The sequence below is a fragment of the Triticum dicoccoides genome, chromosome 1A (genome assembly GCF_002162155.2).
Source record: "Triticum dicoccoides isolate Atlit2015 ecotype Zavitan chromosome 1A, WEW_v2.0, whole genome shotgun sequence".
NCBI classification, from domain to species: Eukaryota; Viridiplantae; Streptophyta; class Magnoliopsida; order Poales; family Poaceae; genus Triticum; species Triticum dicoccoides.
The window spans coordinates 499,269,598-499,284,758 of NC_041380.1; the positions used below are offsets into that span (position 1 = coordinate 499,269,598).

At 45.9% G+C, this 15,161-nt stretch overlaps 2 protein-coding genes across 4 annotated transcripts; both read right to left on the reverse strand.

Moving 5' to 3' along the window:
* Window positions 1-1,177: 1,177 nt before the first annotated feature.
* On the reverse strand, window positions 1,178-9,249 carry LOC119282721 (SAC3 family protein A-like). 3 transcript variants are annotated; one of them, XM_037562848.1, is made up of 14 exons: window positions 8,833-9,249; window positions 7,413-8,246; window positions 6,635-6,835; window positions 6,357-6,569; window positions 6,016-6,114; window positions 5,396-5,499; window positions 4,577-4,742; window positions 3,924-4,391; window positions 3,645-3,785; window positions 3,073-3,132; window positions 2,581-2,711; window positions 2,369-2,502; window positions 2,077-2,282; window positions 1,178-1,765 (listed from the first exon to the last, which is right to left on the reverse strand). In XM_037562848.1, the coding sequence occupies exons 1-14, from the start codon at window positions 8,884-8,886 to the stop codon at window positions 1,667-1,669; spliced, it is 2,910 nt and encodes a 969-aa protein (XP_037418745.1). In that variant the 5' UTR covers window positions 8,887-9,249; the 3' UTR covers window positions 1,178-1,666. The 3 variants fall into 3 exon arrangements, with proteins under 3 accessions (XP_037418745.1, XP_037418752.1, XP_037418758.1); XM_037562855.1 differs by having other exon boundaries at window positions 6,357-6,557; window positions 8,833-9,248; XM_037562861.1 differs by lacking the exon at window positions 8,833-9,249 and having other exon boundaries at window positions 7,413-7,778; window positions 7,871-8,000.
* Window positions 9,250-9,479: 230 nt separating this feature from the next.
* LOC119354027 lies at window positions 9,480-11,888 on the reverse strand. Its single transcript, XM_037620736.1, has 2 exons — window positions 11,515-11,888; window positions 9,480-10,291 (listed from the first exon to the last, which is right to left on the reverse strand). The coding sequence occupies exons 1-2, from the start codon at window positions 11,821-11,823 to the stop codon at window positions 9,689-9,691; spliced, it is 912 nt and encodes a 303-aa protein (XP_037476633.1). The 5' UTR covers window positions 11,824-11,888; the 3' UTR covers window positions 9,480-9,688.
* Between the last annotated feature and the right edge of the window lie 3,273 nt (window positions 11,889-15,161).

Below are 15,161 nucleotides of genomic sequence, written 5' to 3' on the forward strand. Positions count from 1 at the left end.
CTAAATGGAAGGGAAAAGAGGTCTACTTGAAGAGGAAAAGCCAGGTGTCTAAACTAGCTCCATGAAGAAAGGTCTGTTCAAGGAGAACAGTCCTTTTCCCCAGTGCCTTGAAACATCTTCTGGATAGGTTAATGCTATTTACAGATTTGCATTTCTGAAATGCCTTCTGATTGGGCATTGTTTGAGATCCTCGTGGAAACTAAAATGAAGCAAGGCACACACATTACTGGTTCCAGTTGGGCGTGTCTAGTACACAACTTTGTTTGGTAATGCATCACTGTCCAGCTTTTCCCGTTTCTGTTCCAATGATCCAAGCACCTAACGGCTTAAAACAAGCATGAACATAAATAAAAGTTTGAGGGGACAGTGCATGGAAGGGAGGATATCGACATGGACATGGCATGCCGTCTGTGAGCTCCGAATGATCCATTCCTAACCGGAAACTACATACTCCCTCCATCCGAAAATACTTGTCGAAGAAATGGATGTATTTAGACATATTTTAATTCTAAATACGACCATTTTATCTATCTTTTCGACAAGTATTTCCGGACGGAGGAAGTACATCTCAGAAATCAAAAGATGATAGCAGTGCATGGATCATTTAGAGCTCATCTACACCCGCCATGAACAGTAAAATCAAAACAAATACTAAAAAAATGGCATGGAAAATGTTTCAGTGTGTGAGGTCCGTGTCAAATTTCAACTCGTTTGGACATCTGAGTGGCTCTCAACAAAAAAGACAAATTTATGAAACATCTTCCATGCAAAAACAAAATTGATTTTTTAGTATTTTTTTGATTTTGCTGTTTATGTGGTGCGGATGAGCCCGGGCTCAGGCATGAATATTCGGCAGTGCATAGGATATAGTAGCTGCTGACGAGTAGAACGAGAGAGCAGGAGCTAGCGACACTGCCCTAAAAAGGCACTCCTAAATGAAGACAGTGAGTAAAATAGGTTGGGTGCCGGCAATTAGGCCAGTGGTTACCAACAAACGCCAACACCTCAGGTCTAGGATCTTCCTGTTCTTGCTCTGCTGCGCCTTTTGAGCTTTGATGCTCCACCAAACTCTTCATTTTCTAAGCGGTAGCAGCACCGTGCGTCTTGTATCGCAGCCCAATAGCTTCAGCAGAATTTATAACATGTCTGAAACTTCATCAACATTCAACAGATTCCGTTGGCAAGAAGAAGAGATGTTTTCATAAATTAAGAGGATTGGCTGTGTCTGTTTTACAAATAAATTTCCGAACCTTTCTTGTCCCTATCATTTGCCCTACACCTAGTGTATAAATTGCCTGATACAAACACAAAACTATAGTTGTTCTAAAACTTTTACAAACAAATATGAGGTTTCTGTAAACATTCCACTCAGAGAGCGGCCTGACAGATAAATGTGGCTGTCAGCAGGTAGCCGTCGCTAGTGTTGGTCAATGCTCCGAATTTGCCTCGCGGCAGCTCACCGGAGCTGTGTAACTGCAGCCATCGAGTGGACATGCCAATAGTCCAGTGTGGCTTTCTATCCTCGCTCCAACCTTCTAGGCAAAGAAGCACTCTTGGGCTTCTCAAGCTGATCTATTTCATGTTCCTGTGGCACATAACAGCGTATTCTCATCCGGGCATGTGCAATGCATCCATATGCACCAACACGCCCATGAGCGTACACCTTCTACAATGTACGTGCAAAGAAGTCGTTAACTGCAAGTGACGCATCACCATGTGCAACCGCATTCTCTGGCTCCGGCATGAAAAGCGTACTAGAAGAAGCCTGTGGAACAATGCAACGTAATGCCGGGAAAAACATGCAGGATTAGAACATCAAAATAGATTAAACCAATAGTTTACATTTCCTAAAACAAATATACTGTTCTCTAGTATTAGACAAGGTTAGCAACATTTCAGCACAACACTGTAAAGCACTTCATTAGCATGTTCTGCATTAAGTATGTTATAGATCACCCCCCTGCACACTATGACAAGACAATAATCCAACTTTGCACAACTGAAGTGAAACATACCTTCGAGGAATAGCACTAAGGAGTGTATAGTATATTACATTGTCCAGAGAGAGATCATTACCTTTGTGTCTATCTGCAATTCTCCACTGTTATCTACTGAAAGAACGGCACCATGTGCTTTTAACCATATTTCACATTCTTCCAATCTGTCCTCCCCATCTAGTAAGAATCCCAAAACCTGTGCAACATATCCCACAGGTACCGTGGGACGATATGATCTAGACATACATTTTATAGCCTCGAAACGCATCCTCTCCACATATAGATCTGTTGAAGAGAGTTACAGACATCAAAACCTCTTACGGAAACAGAAGTGCATTGAATTAACTTGGAAGGTGGTAAATTGCCCTTACCCATGAGGCAAGAGTTCAAGTTGGGCCCTTGTTTGTATAATTTGAAAAATATTACATAATTGCCAGATGAAACAGCAGCATGAACTGCAAGGGCATGCTTGACAGCTCCATCTTGTTTGGCTTCTTTTGACAAGCTGAAAATAATGTATATATCAAATTTAGTCCACTTATGAACTAAATAGGTTGCTATGGTACTGTTTACAAAATGATACCTTGCCATTGATGACAACAGGTCACGTTTGTTATTAGAGTGTAGCATGACGCAGAGCAAATTGTAGGCTGAGAATTCAAAATAACAACCATTGTTTCCCTCTCTATATAGCCTCTTCAGTTGTGACTGGCACTGCAAAAGGTTGCACATAGAAATAGTTTAAATTATGTCACTCATGCAGCAGTTGAATTACAAATATGTTCATTACAAAGCCACATCATCAAGTTCTAATGTCAATAAGTATTCCTGAACCATTACCAGAAAAGCAATATTTTTCTTTCTTTTTAGTAAAGCATACACTAGATGAACCTGATAACTAGAAAAGCTCTAATAAAGTGTAACCAAACTTCTGATTGCTACTAATAGGAAAGAAAAACCCTTCTTGGGCATTCCGTACAACACTATAAAAAGTTGGTTGCAATGGCTAGCAAACAGAACATGTGCACCACTGTTTGATACTTCGAAAGAATCGGATAAGACAAGACAAACTGACCTGGTTAAATTCAGGTAGATCACCAGCTTGCAGTGCTAAACGCGCATGAGTTTCATAAACCTGAAATAAGAAATCTGAAGGTTAGAAGACAATGGATTGCTTAACTTATTTCCTAGTGCAGAACATTAACAAATATTTTCTTTTGGTCGTCTGCACGAGATAACTAATACTCCCTCCATTTCTGTATACAAGGACACTTCGTTTTTCATGTTAAACTTTGACTTGTAATTTTGCTCAATAAAATATGGGTTATATGTCATCAAAAATATATCATCGGAAAGTTCTTTGGAATGTGCATCCAATGACATGCTGCATATAACTCACTTTTTGTTGGTAAAATTAATGGTCAAAGGTTAGCCCGGTGCACGTAGCTCCTGCTTGCGCAGGGTCCCAGGAAGGTAGGCATAAAAAATATGAAGTGGCCTTGTATACAGAAATGGAGGGAGTATATCGAGTATGGTATCCTGACTAGCAACTTAAATAGACATATAGACATTGTGCATTTATCAAGTTGCTGATATAATGAGGTCCACAGTTCCAGGCAACTGGATGCCATGAAGAACGAAGACTACCTTCACTGTCAGTTCATTCTGGATCCTCTGAACCGTAAGATCTTGGCGAATAGATTTCAGTTGATCACACTTGTAAAGATAATTCTTTTGAGATGTTTCAACCATGGAAAGCGCCTTCTCCAAGACATGTTCTGGTCTTACCTGCAAAGAACGTATTCAGATAAATAAGCAAACAAACAGTAGAATGGATAGACTGCCATCTAGAAATAAAATGTTGCACTGATGCTATCAATGCCTTTCGGTTTAGAGTTATGAAAGACAATTAGTGAGTGTTATTACCGTGGAAGGATCAGGCGCTGACGTGAGGCGTAAATATCGCTTCTCAATTTCTTGACATGTTCCCTTGACTGTCAGTGCATCCCAGTCCATATCCTCGACGGCCAAGCTGCTGCCATCTTTATAACTTCCAGTAACAAGAGCTGAAATGGGTCTTCTTGTATGTATACGAGCCATGGCATCTTTATTCACTGCAGAATTTCTTGACTTTGATGGTGAATCCTTACTCTTCTCAAAACGCTTAGATCTGTGCTCCCTGCGTTTCTTTTCCTCTGGTGAGTTTGCTACTGCTGATGCATTGGCGTAATATTTGGTCAGGTCCTTCTCCTTATCACTATCACTTGAAGTGTTTCCATTTTGTACCACACTTGAATAACTACCCATCTTTTGCTTCTTGGAAAGCCGGTGGCTGATTTTGCTTGAAGGTGCATGTGGAGACTGGAGAGACTTCCCTAAATTCCAACTGTTACCCTGCATAACAGGCAATTAAGTATTACAGAGAAAGAGCTCGCTAAAGCATAAATGCAAGCATGTGATAATGCATAAATCGATAATGACAGTTTGGAAATTAAAGGCTTCAGATAGCAGTGCAGATTCCATTCTGTACGTTCTGTTTGATGGCAAAATTTTAACAAGAGCAGCATGCCAGTTCTCACCATCGTATTTTGGGCTTTCAAATTATTGTGGACATATCCATTCATCAATGCTTTTGCTAGTGGCTCCACCTTTTCAGTAACCTTTTCTTCCGGAACAGGCTCCCACCTACTTTTCAGCCGTCTTTTAGGGGTAGAAGATGTTGGCAAGGAACTTGAATTGTTTGCACTGGTGTAAAGGATAAAAAAAATCAGAAAGCTATGATCCTGCGAACCGCAGAAACAGAAAGAAGGCCTAATAATGGAACTAGATGGCTTGCCGTTTACCAAGCACATAAATAATACGCCAATTTATGGATACCCTTCGGCAGTTAAGGAAATAATTTCCAGTAAACCCTTGAAATGTACCATAATCTGTTTATCTTCTCTTTTATTCCATTAGCCATTAGGACCAATATGATTCGCAATCAGACAAGGTTAGATTTTCATTGTCATTAACGAAGTAATACTTCCCTAGCTCCACTGTACAGTTCTTGCTTGAATTATCAGTGTTACAAATATCCAAGAAGTGCCGAAGCTCATCTAGTGGTCATTATACAATTATTAAAATAATAAAATGCTCTGGTATTTTCTTAGTTTGCAGCACTTCTCTAGGGTGTCAGTCCAAGATGACACCAAAATATGGAAATGGTGTGATCTGAAAAATGCAATCATTATAGAGGTTTTCAAAGCACAGCAGTATGGTACCACAAAAATCCAAAGAAACAGACCACAATATTGCCCTACCTGATGCATTTAGGTCTCAACAACACTGCATTGTCACCTTACAGATTTAATTTATTTATATTTTGGCAGGGATGGGCATATAAGAGAAGCACATACCTTGTTTCGGTCATGGTCAAAAGATTCTCTGGCAAAGGAATCAGCGGTTCAGTGTCCCAATTCTTAGTAAGGAGGGTTCCATTGCTAATAGCTTTGCTTGTGATCTGAAAATAAACATAAAGAAAAGAGAGAAACTGATATGACAAAACCAATCAAACAACTTCAACCATTCAAATGATGTAGCAGAAGCAAGAGAATCAATAAAGGAAAAAAAATGAAACACGGTATTCAATCAGATGCCCAGTAACTGAAGCAACTTCAGTTACAGGACTGACATCAGGCATTTGCTCGTGAATAGCAGCATATGTAGTCACTGAGACATCAAACATGCCAATTTCATTATGCATATATCATTAATATAGGGTGGATAGCACATCAACTCTGTTATGGCTAAGGGCATGTACAATGCAAGTCCTTAGATGTGCTTAGAAAATAGAACTGCGTTTTGTTACAACCTAGGAAAGTTGAGGTCCTAATTTAATAGCATCAATGCTTGAGTAGGCATTGGTTTATTACAGGCGTGTAGGCAGATAACTATCCCATCTGACTGACATTGATAAAATGATGGCGACTTTTACAAATGGTGGAAACTAACAAAAGCCAATAAAAAGAGACTTCACCTGTTGTATCATGGTTTGGCAAGCAGCCCTCTGGGCCTCATCCTTGCAACGGCTAAGATTCCTCATGGCATAATTACGCAGCGAAAAAGGGAGAGATCTCTAAACATGGGATGAAAAAAAATGTTGGTGAATACGAATACCACAAAATATGACCTACCGCAGTTGTGTTGTTATAAACATAAGATTTACAGCATTATTTAAGTAAGACGGTCGGGATTAACCAATTAAGATGCACTTTAGGCCTTCATATATGGTAATAACTTACCTTGTGATTTCAAAACAAAGACTAAACCCATAACAGGTACTAACGATGACCAAAAAAAAGGAGAGGAGAAAATTACAGCGTCTGAACCATTTTGAACTGCTTTGTCATCATTCTTCGGCACAGAAACACTAACATAGGCAGGTTTCTTTGCCAAATCAGCACCTAGAATTTTCTTCTCACTCTTTGGTATTACCATAGAGAAACCAGGAGCAATTCGAGGAATGGTCGGAATCTGTGTTTTGTTTTCGCTACTGTAAATACCTGTCGTCAAAGAACCCTGCATATTTGGCTGAAGGTTTATCAGAAAACATGGTTGATTGAGAAAATATTTGAGCTTAAACCTTTTGAACCTACACTCTTCTGTTGATCACCATGGTTGTTCAAAGGTACTTGATTCACATTCATATTGTTTTGTGGGTATGCTGGTGCCTGGCTGGCGTAGTAGTTCTGAGACACTGGGACACCTGGTGCCTGATAGGCATACTGGTTTTGGAACCCTGGAGTTACTTGCGCTTGTTGGACGTACTGATTTTGAGGTTCTGGAACGCTTGGAGCCTGTAAAGTAGTAAAACTTAGGTGAAAAGCAAATCTCTTACCATGGTGGAAAAAATGCAAATAACATGCTACAATTCACATGCCATACTACTATTTATCAGTTCGCACTTCAAGGGGTTCAAAAATAGCATGTCAAAGGCCCTAAAGACCTACAGACAACATAACTCTCAAACAAGAAGGGGCATTTTATAAAAAAGGGAAGGGACATTGCAGTAGTCCCAATAGAATTGAGAACCGAGCAAGTACTCGGTTGGCAAGAGTGGACGGTTGTAACCTCACCCACCCGCATTCGGTCCGCAGGGTGTCTCATTTTTCTACCTAACAACGTACAGGTAAGGGAGGGAACTTCCCCTTTTAAGTTTTAACCACCTTTTTTTAAGTCCCAATAGAACAGGTAGTAGTTTTTTGTTTCCAGAGTAACAAACATGGCTAGACAAACTAAAGCTTATGAGAAATCATTGTCCAGAATAACGAACATGGCTAGACAGACTAAAACTTGTGAGAAACAATTGGCAGAATCTGATGGAAAAGGCTATATATGGTAACTAACAATTTACAGTGGAAGGAAGCAACATACCTGTACAGGAGGTACAACAGAAGCACCTGAATTACTTTTCCATGGTGTAGTACCCGGCGGAGGTGGCTCCATACTAGGATAAGAGTAACCAGAAGTGGTGTTAACGACTGTATTATCTATGTTGCTGCTCCCAGCAACTGGATTGCCAGCAGGAGTTGGCACAGAGTGATTGTAATAGTATGGCCACTGGTTGTACTGTTGCTGATATGAGAAAGAATTGGCAGGCACTGTACTGGAACTTTGGGCTGCATTGGTATCGGAGGATGGGTAGTTCTGGTATGACTGGGCATAATTGTTTGCTGAGCTTCCATCATTACGAGTGTCGGTCTGATAATAATAGTTGGTGGTTGCATATCCTGGCGCAGTCTGGTGACCACCAGCATTGTAATATGTGTTACTTGCAGGATCAACGTAAGACCCAGAATTCTGAAATGAAGTAAGAGGCTGATAAGCTGCACCTGAATGTTGGTTTGCTCCTCCTTGCTGCACAGAACAACTATTTGTTGCTTGTGGGTAGTTATAGTAATAGTTTGCATATTCTGCAGGATTGTAGCCATGCTGAAGTGAACTTGAGTAAGGCACATGAGAATGACTTGCATTTGTCAAGCCCATAGTCGACTGTACAGCAGGAGGCGCACTGCTCGCCACATTTTGATTATCTCCTGAAACCGATACATCCCTTTGCGGATCATAGTATACTGCGTCTTGACTTTGATTGGCCACTGGGTAGTTCCACGAACCTGCTGCTGCTGCGCCAGTTGTAGAGGACCATGAATGATCCCCAGAAACTAAAGGCGGATAAGCAGGCTGGTTTGTCTGGCCTGTGCCGCTGACCTGCCATTAAGAAAATTAATCATCATTCAGATAGATTCTAATATGCACCAATGACCAACTACAAAAGGGTTATCCTCAGTGCGGCGTTAATCTAAAAGGCAAGTTCGGTTTTGCGTAGGGTATAAAATGGTTTGGTTGTGCATCGCAGCATTGGTGAAATTAAGATTAACTGATTAAGCAGCACCAGCCTACGACGTGCATACACACTATACTGCAGCAAGGCCATTGAATAATATCTTATGTCACGCCTCATGTAAGGGGAAAATTGGCACAAAACACGACAAAACAACACTTGCATGAGTTACTCAAAATCAGCTAGAATCGTTTTATTTTCCAAGCCACAATCGTCAGCTTAGTTGGAGCACATCTCATGCACGCAATTAATTGCACAGCATATCATCACAAGGCTGAACCCTCTACAACCGCAGTGATTACCATAGCTACGAATTGGTTACAGCGGACCGAGACCAAATAGACAAGAACAAGCCAATGCACGGGGCTTATGGCAGGAACCAAACCATCCCTAATACACTTTCTCTGAAAAAAATACTAAAATAGAAATCAACAGGCGGGTCACGTGGCATACCTCGACGCGCGCGGCGTCGGATCCGGCGGCCGGCGCAGCTCCGTGGCTGGCCATCGTCCCCGAGCCCGAACCCTAGCGCGAAAGGGTCAACCGCCGCCGCCGCGCCACGGACGGCGCGATTCAGTTCGACGACGAGCGGGGGGAAATCGGCGGCGGACGAATTGAATTGAAAAAAAACACGGGGAGATCGGGTCAACGGGTTGGTTCGGCGGGGGGGATTCAGGGGGAAATCGAGTGGGCGGGATTGAGGGGGGATTTTTTTGGGCGGAAGCGGGGATGCAGAAAGCGAAGGTGGGGAGAGGAGGATGCGGAAAGCGAGATGTGGGAGAAAGGAGCAGCGAACTTTGTTGGTTGCCCTTTTTGGATGCGTTGCGTCGCGGTTTGGTTGGGTGTCGCAACGAGTTCGTCGGAGACGGGGCAGAGGAGAACGTGCCGGAGACGGAATGAATAACCGTGGCGCCTGCGTGAACGGGCCGTGGGCCTTGGTCGCTTGATGGGCCTGCGGTGTTTGAGCCCGGCTGCTGTTAGCAACTCTGCCTTCTTCGGAGAAACGACTCTCCAGAGATTCAGTTGTCAGAGAGCTGTGGGGAGATTCAGAGAAGCGGAGGAACTCAATCAAGAACGGACAGTAAATAAATCATAACATCTCGACGAACTCGCGGAATTTGCACGGTAAGACGATATATTCGATTTCACGACTGGGCTCATGGAGCTACAAGGTAACTAGAGAGATTCTGCGATAGACAGATGGGAGAACAGGTGACATTGTTCCGGCTACAGCTACTGAACATAAGACATGGCAGACTTCTCCCGTCTGCGGCCACAGCGGGGCAGAGTTGCTGACGAAGGGGGTCGCCTATCCGCCGAAGCCGTAGAGGGTGCGGCCCTGGCGCTTGAGCGCGTAGACGACGTCCATGGCGGTGACGGTCTTGCGGCGGGCGTGCTCCGTGTAGGTGACGGCGTCGCGGATGACGTTCTCGAGGAAGATCTTGAGCACGCCGCGGGTCTCCTCGTAGATGAGCCCCGAGATGCGCTTCACGCCGCCCCTCCGAGCGAGGCGCCGGATCGCCGGCTTGGTGATGCCCTGGATGTTGTCGCGGAGCACCTTCCGGTGGCGCTTGGCGCCGCCCTTGCCCAGCCCCTTGCCTCCCTTGCCGCGCCCGGACATGGTCGCTGACGAACTCGCCTTGGTTCGAGTTGAGAGAGCGGATGGAGGTCGAGGAGCGGTGGTGGCTTGCGGTGTTGCGATTTGGGGGGAGCGGGGAGGGGGATTAAAAGGGGCGGGAGGAAGGCGACGCGTGAGCACGGAATTGGGGAGGTCGAGACCGCGATCCGGGTGTGGATGCCGCGGATCCGTGACGTGGCGGGAGGCTTGGCGCGGTAGATTGGCGGGGTGCGCCGCCTGAAAATTCGTGAGGCGCCAGCTCGAAACCTTTCCGCGCGTTGCCCCGCTGTCTGCCTGTCTGTGCGTTTCCTTAGGTGCGAATTCAGTTTCGCTCTGCGGTGCTCGTGCGCGACGGCTCGAAAAATGGAACGGCAACGGAGCGTGTCTAGCAGTGGCTCTTAGCAGCAGATTGTCGATGACATTTTCAGAAAATCACGGTGATTAGATTGGATCAGTGAAGGATTTAATAAAAATCGTTGGTGTCAAGGGGCTCCAAGTAGATACAGAGGATTCAGGCTCTAACCACGGTTCACAAAAAGTGGATCATCATTGGTGCTCTGTTTCTTCCGAGCGATCGTGATCTCCGAGAAACACTAGAGTTTAGAGAAGGAAATGGATGTGAAGTCACACCCTGATGACGGATTAGAAACGAATAAATACACACTGTCAGACATAATTTAAACTTGTAAAGGGCGTACATAAAAACACGGAATTGTCATTTATATGAGAACACGACGACTCTGGTGCTCACTTCACTCTATAACAGTAACCTGGGCTATTGTATTGAGTGCCTTGAAAAGCATGGTTGCTCTACTCTGTACCGGACTGGGATACTACGAATCGGGTAGATGCAGCACCAGAGCTTTTCACTGGACTTGTCGTTTCTGTTCTGCTTCAGTAATCTTTCTGCCCATACTTGATAGAGATTTTTCCATTCTTTTTCATACCAGTGTACATGTATATTTTTAGCTGGAGAGCCAGTTTTTGGTTGTGCTAGTCTTGCAAAATGGGAGGGTCTTTTGTCGTCTAAACTCCTTCTGTGTCCGTCCCTTTAGAGCTTTTGCGATATTATGTCGCCTTCTTGTATCATGTGTTCAGTTTCATAAAAGAAACATCTTGAATCCAGAGGAAATGGTGCAAATAAATCCAGAGGAAATGGTGCTCTTGGATTTAACTAAACGATAACCTGATTTGCCCTGCCAATCTGTTCATCTGTACTGCGGGTCAAGGATCGATGACAGATCAAACTAAAGAAAAGTATCTGAAATGTGCCACGTCGCTACGTAAAAAAAGAGAGGAACGCAGACAAGGGATGCAGGTTTCAGTTCGAACGGATGCCAACATCTTCATTACATAATTTCATGATTCAGTTAACCATACAGAGGAAATGGGGAAACAAGGCGGTTTCCATCTGTGATTTCTTGAGCGCAACACTACTAGGAACGGGCGGACTAACACATCGGAATCTGCAGGCGGCGACGAAGACTGACGACCATCTGGCGGGGGCCAGCGGCCTAGCCGCCGAAGCCGTAGAGGGTGCGGCCCTGGCGCTTGAGGGCGTAGACGACGTCCATGGCGGTGACGGTCTTGCGGCGGGCGTGCTCCGTGTAGGTGACGGCGTCGCGGATGACGTTCTCGAGGAAGATCTTGAGCACGCCGCGGGTCTCCTCGTAGATGAGCCCCGAGATGCGCTTCACGCCGCCCCTCCGAGCGAGCCTCCGGATGGCCGGCTTGGTGATGCCCTGGATGTTGTCGCGCAGCACCTTCCGGTGGCGCTTGGCGCCGCCCTTGCCGAGCCCCTTGCCGCCCTTGCCGCGCCCGGACATGGTCGCTGACGATCCTCTTGGAGCTGCTGCGCGAGTGGGATTGGGGGAGGAGTGGTGATGAGTGCTGTGATTTGCGAGAAGGGGGAAGGGGATTTTAAAGAAGGCGAGGGGTGGGAGGAGGCATGTGCCTGCCGTTCGATTCGGATGGATCGGACGGTCAAGACGGCGATCCAGGGGAGAGTTGCCGCGGATCGATGACCTGGCAGGCGGTGCCGATCGGTGTGTGGCGCGGTGGGTCGCAAATTTCGTCAGATCAGGCGCCAGCTCCAAATTTTGGGGCTGTTGGGCGACTGGTCGTTGGGGTTGTGCGTTTTCTCCTATTTTTGCGAATTCAAACATTGTTGCGATTTATTATTTAATATGATTTTTGTTGTGATTGCGATCCTTTTTTTAATATGTTTTTGCGACACGGAGCACAGCGTGCCTACAATACAAGTACTCGTACAATAACAGCACCCAAACTTAAGCTTTCAGGTTTTAGTCCCCCGCAAAAAAAAAAAAAAAAGCTTTCAGGTTCTAGTCCACGTGTAGTCTGCGAGCAGTACAGATGATCAATGCCCGAGGCCAGGATCGGTCTCAATACGCCATGGTAATTTTTGAGATGAAGCGTCACATGGGTCAAAGAGAGTGTTGTGTTACTCATATTTCTAGATAGCCGAATAATGTAAGTCACACGTTAGCAAACTTCAGGAGGACGGAGGATCGAACTATGGTATGGATCCATTCCGGCCCTCGTAACATCCCTACTTTGTGTAGGGATGAACTTCTTTGCTCTTGAGTAATATACTCCTTTTACCCCCGCAAAAAAAAGGTTCTACTTTGTGTGCGTCCGCTTCCCTACGCTAGCCGCCGCCACGAGCCAGACGACTAGGAAGGCAATCTTCTTCCATCAATCTCTACCGGCCAGGGTGCTAGACCCCTCTCCCTCCGGACTGCTGCTCCGGTGGAAGGAGGGATGGGGACCCCGTTCCTCCGCTCTGTAGTTAGGGTTTGGATTTATAGGTCGTGGTACACCGTTGGGGTGATGGGAGCAGCGCCCCGGCGAATAAATCTGCCTCAATTCCACTCCCACCCCGGCGGTGTCCTTCATGGCGGCGTCTCGGAGTTGATGGCATCGTGTGTTTGTCGGTCCTTCAGATCGGCAACGCTAGGGTTCATGGATGGTGTCGGCAAGGCGGCGGCGATTCCATCAGGTGTGTCTCTCCTTCTGCTCTGTACCTGTTGTTGTGGCGGTGTCTCCGACGTCATGGTGGAGTAGGGAGGTTTTGTCGTCCAGGAATATGCGCAGATGGTTGTCTATGCAAGTGACGGTTGGAAGATGGTGCATCTTGCTCAGGTGAAGAGGTGATATGTCTCCTTTTCCTTAATGAAAAGGGGTAGGTGTTGTTTTTTTTGCATAGGATTGTCCTATCTTTTCAGTCCTGTAATGTCGGGTTTACGTGGCTTGTAACTAAATTTTTATTTTATTAATGAGACACGTATTACCATGCAAAAAGGCTCTAATTCGCGTGTAGTTTATCAAATAGGATACATTGATCTTAAAGAATATCTCTACTGCAACTTCGTTTCCTTTCATATTCAAATGGGTTTGATGTACTACAAGTCTACAACAAACTCTAGACGTTTTCACAAAAAGAGAAGAAGAAATTAAGCACATTAAGAAGCGAAAAAAATGACCCACTTGAGGAGAAACCCTACAAAACTAAGAGCATGTTCGAATGTCCTCCAGCTCCACTAACTCCGAGCATATAGTCGGGCCTAACGCACTGCTTCAAGGAGACAGCTTTTGACAAACTATGTTGGGTTGTAATTTGAAGCAGTTACATAAGCTATGAAAATGCAGCTTCAAAACATTCTTGAAAACACGAAGGTGCAATTTACAAGTTAGAGCATCTCCAACAGCCGCGCTAAGCGCCGCGCGCAAAAAACCTGTTTACCGCGCGCGTTGCGGCTGGTTTTGCGCGCCCGCCTGCGCTGGCTCCAGCAGTCGCGCTATAATGCAGCGCGCGCGCCGCTCCAGCAGAGCGCAAAAATACAGTGCGCGCGACTCGCCGGGCATTTTGCATATATGATATTTTGGACAAAAATGAACATGTGAAATTTGACACAAACAAGTTGATGAATAAAAGTTCATGCCCACAAGTTCATCCAACCAAGTTCAAATGCAAACTAAAGTTCAAGACATGAGAAAGACACATCAATCTTCATCTTCCTCGTCTTCGTCTTCGTCCCCATCTTCCGAAAACGACTCTTCCGCCTCCGAAGATAAATCTTCCTCCCTCTCCTCATCACGCACCGCATCATGTGAAGCTCCAACGGTGTTGGCAAGATCTTCAATGGCATCTTCATGGGAATGTGTGTGAGAAGGCACATCAAAAGACATTGCACCCATGGCGGCCGGAGGTGCACCCATGCCTCCCATGAGAGAAGCAAAACGCATGCCTCCCATGGCGGCCATAGCGTCGGAGGGTGCTCCAAAGCCACCCATGCCTCCCATGGCGGCCGGAGGTGCACCCATGCCTCCCATGGCGGCCGGTTGTGCACCCATGTCTCCCATGGCTCCGAAGCCACCCATGCCTCCCATGGCGCCGAGGCCACCGCCACCCATGGTGCCGAGGCCACCGCCACCCATGGCATAGTAACTGCCCGCTCTTCCTTTCGGCGCCTCGACAATTCCCTCACCCTCCTCGTCCACCTCAAACTCATGGTCTTCGAAATGGATGTCATTGGTTTGAGACCAATGCGAATTGTTGGACCCAGCACCCATAGTGGACATGTATGCATCACCTCAAACTCATGGTCTTCGAAATGGATGTCATTGGTTTGAGACCAATGCGAATTGTTGGACCCAACACCCATAGTGGACATGTATGCATCATCGTTGAGACTACAAAGTTTTTTGAACAATGCAAATAAGCTATCTATATGTGATGATGATGCATTGAAAAAATAAGAAGAAAAGAAAAGTTGGAAAAAAATTCACCTTGGGGGCATTTCGTCGAACACGTGGTGCGCGTCAGCGGCCGGCTCAACGAGTGAGCTCGCTGGCGCTTCGGTAGCCGCCGCGGCCATCGAACGCCCTGCAAGCTTCTTTCTCCTCGCCTTCGTGTTGCCGGAGCCATCCGCCGCCTTGTTTTCTTCGCGGATGTTTTGCCCTTCTTCGTCCGTGCCGCATTGGGGACCTTCTTCGATGGTGCGGCGGCGGCACGGGACGGCGCCGACGCGACGCCACCCGGTGCCGTGGTCATCCGCGGCGGCAAGAAGAGGCTGCTCGTGAGGCCGACGCTCGGCGGAGCTCCGGCGTTGGCGACGCCAGCGCTTCCCGCGCTAGGGTTTCC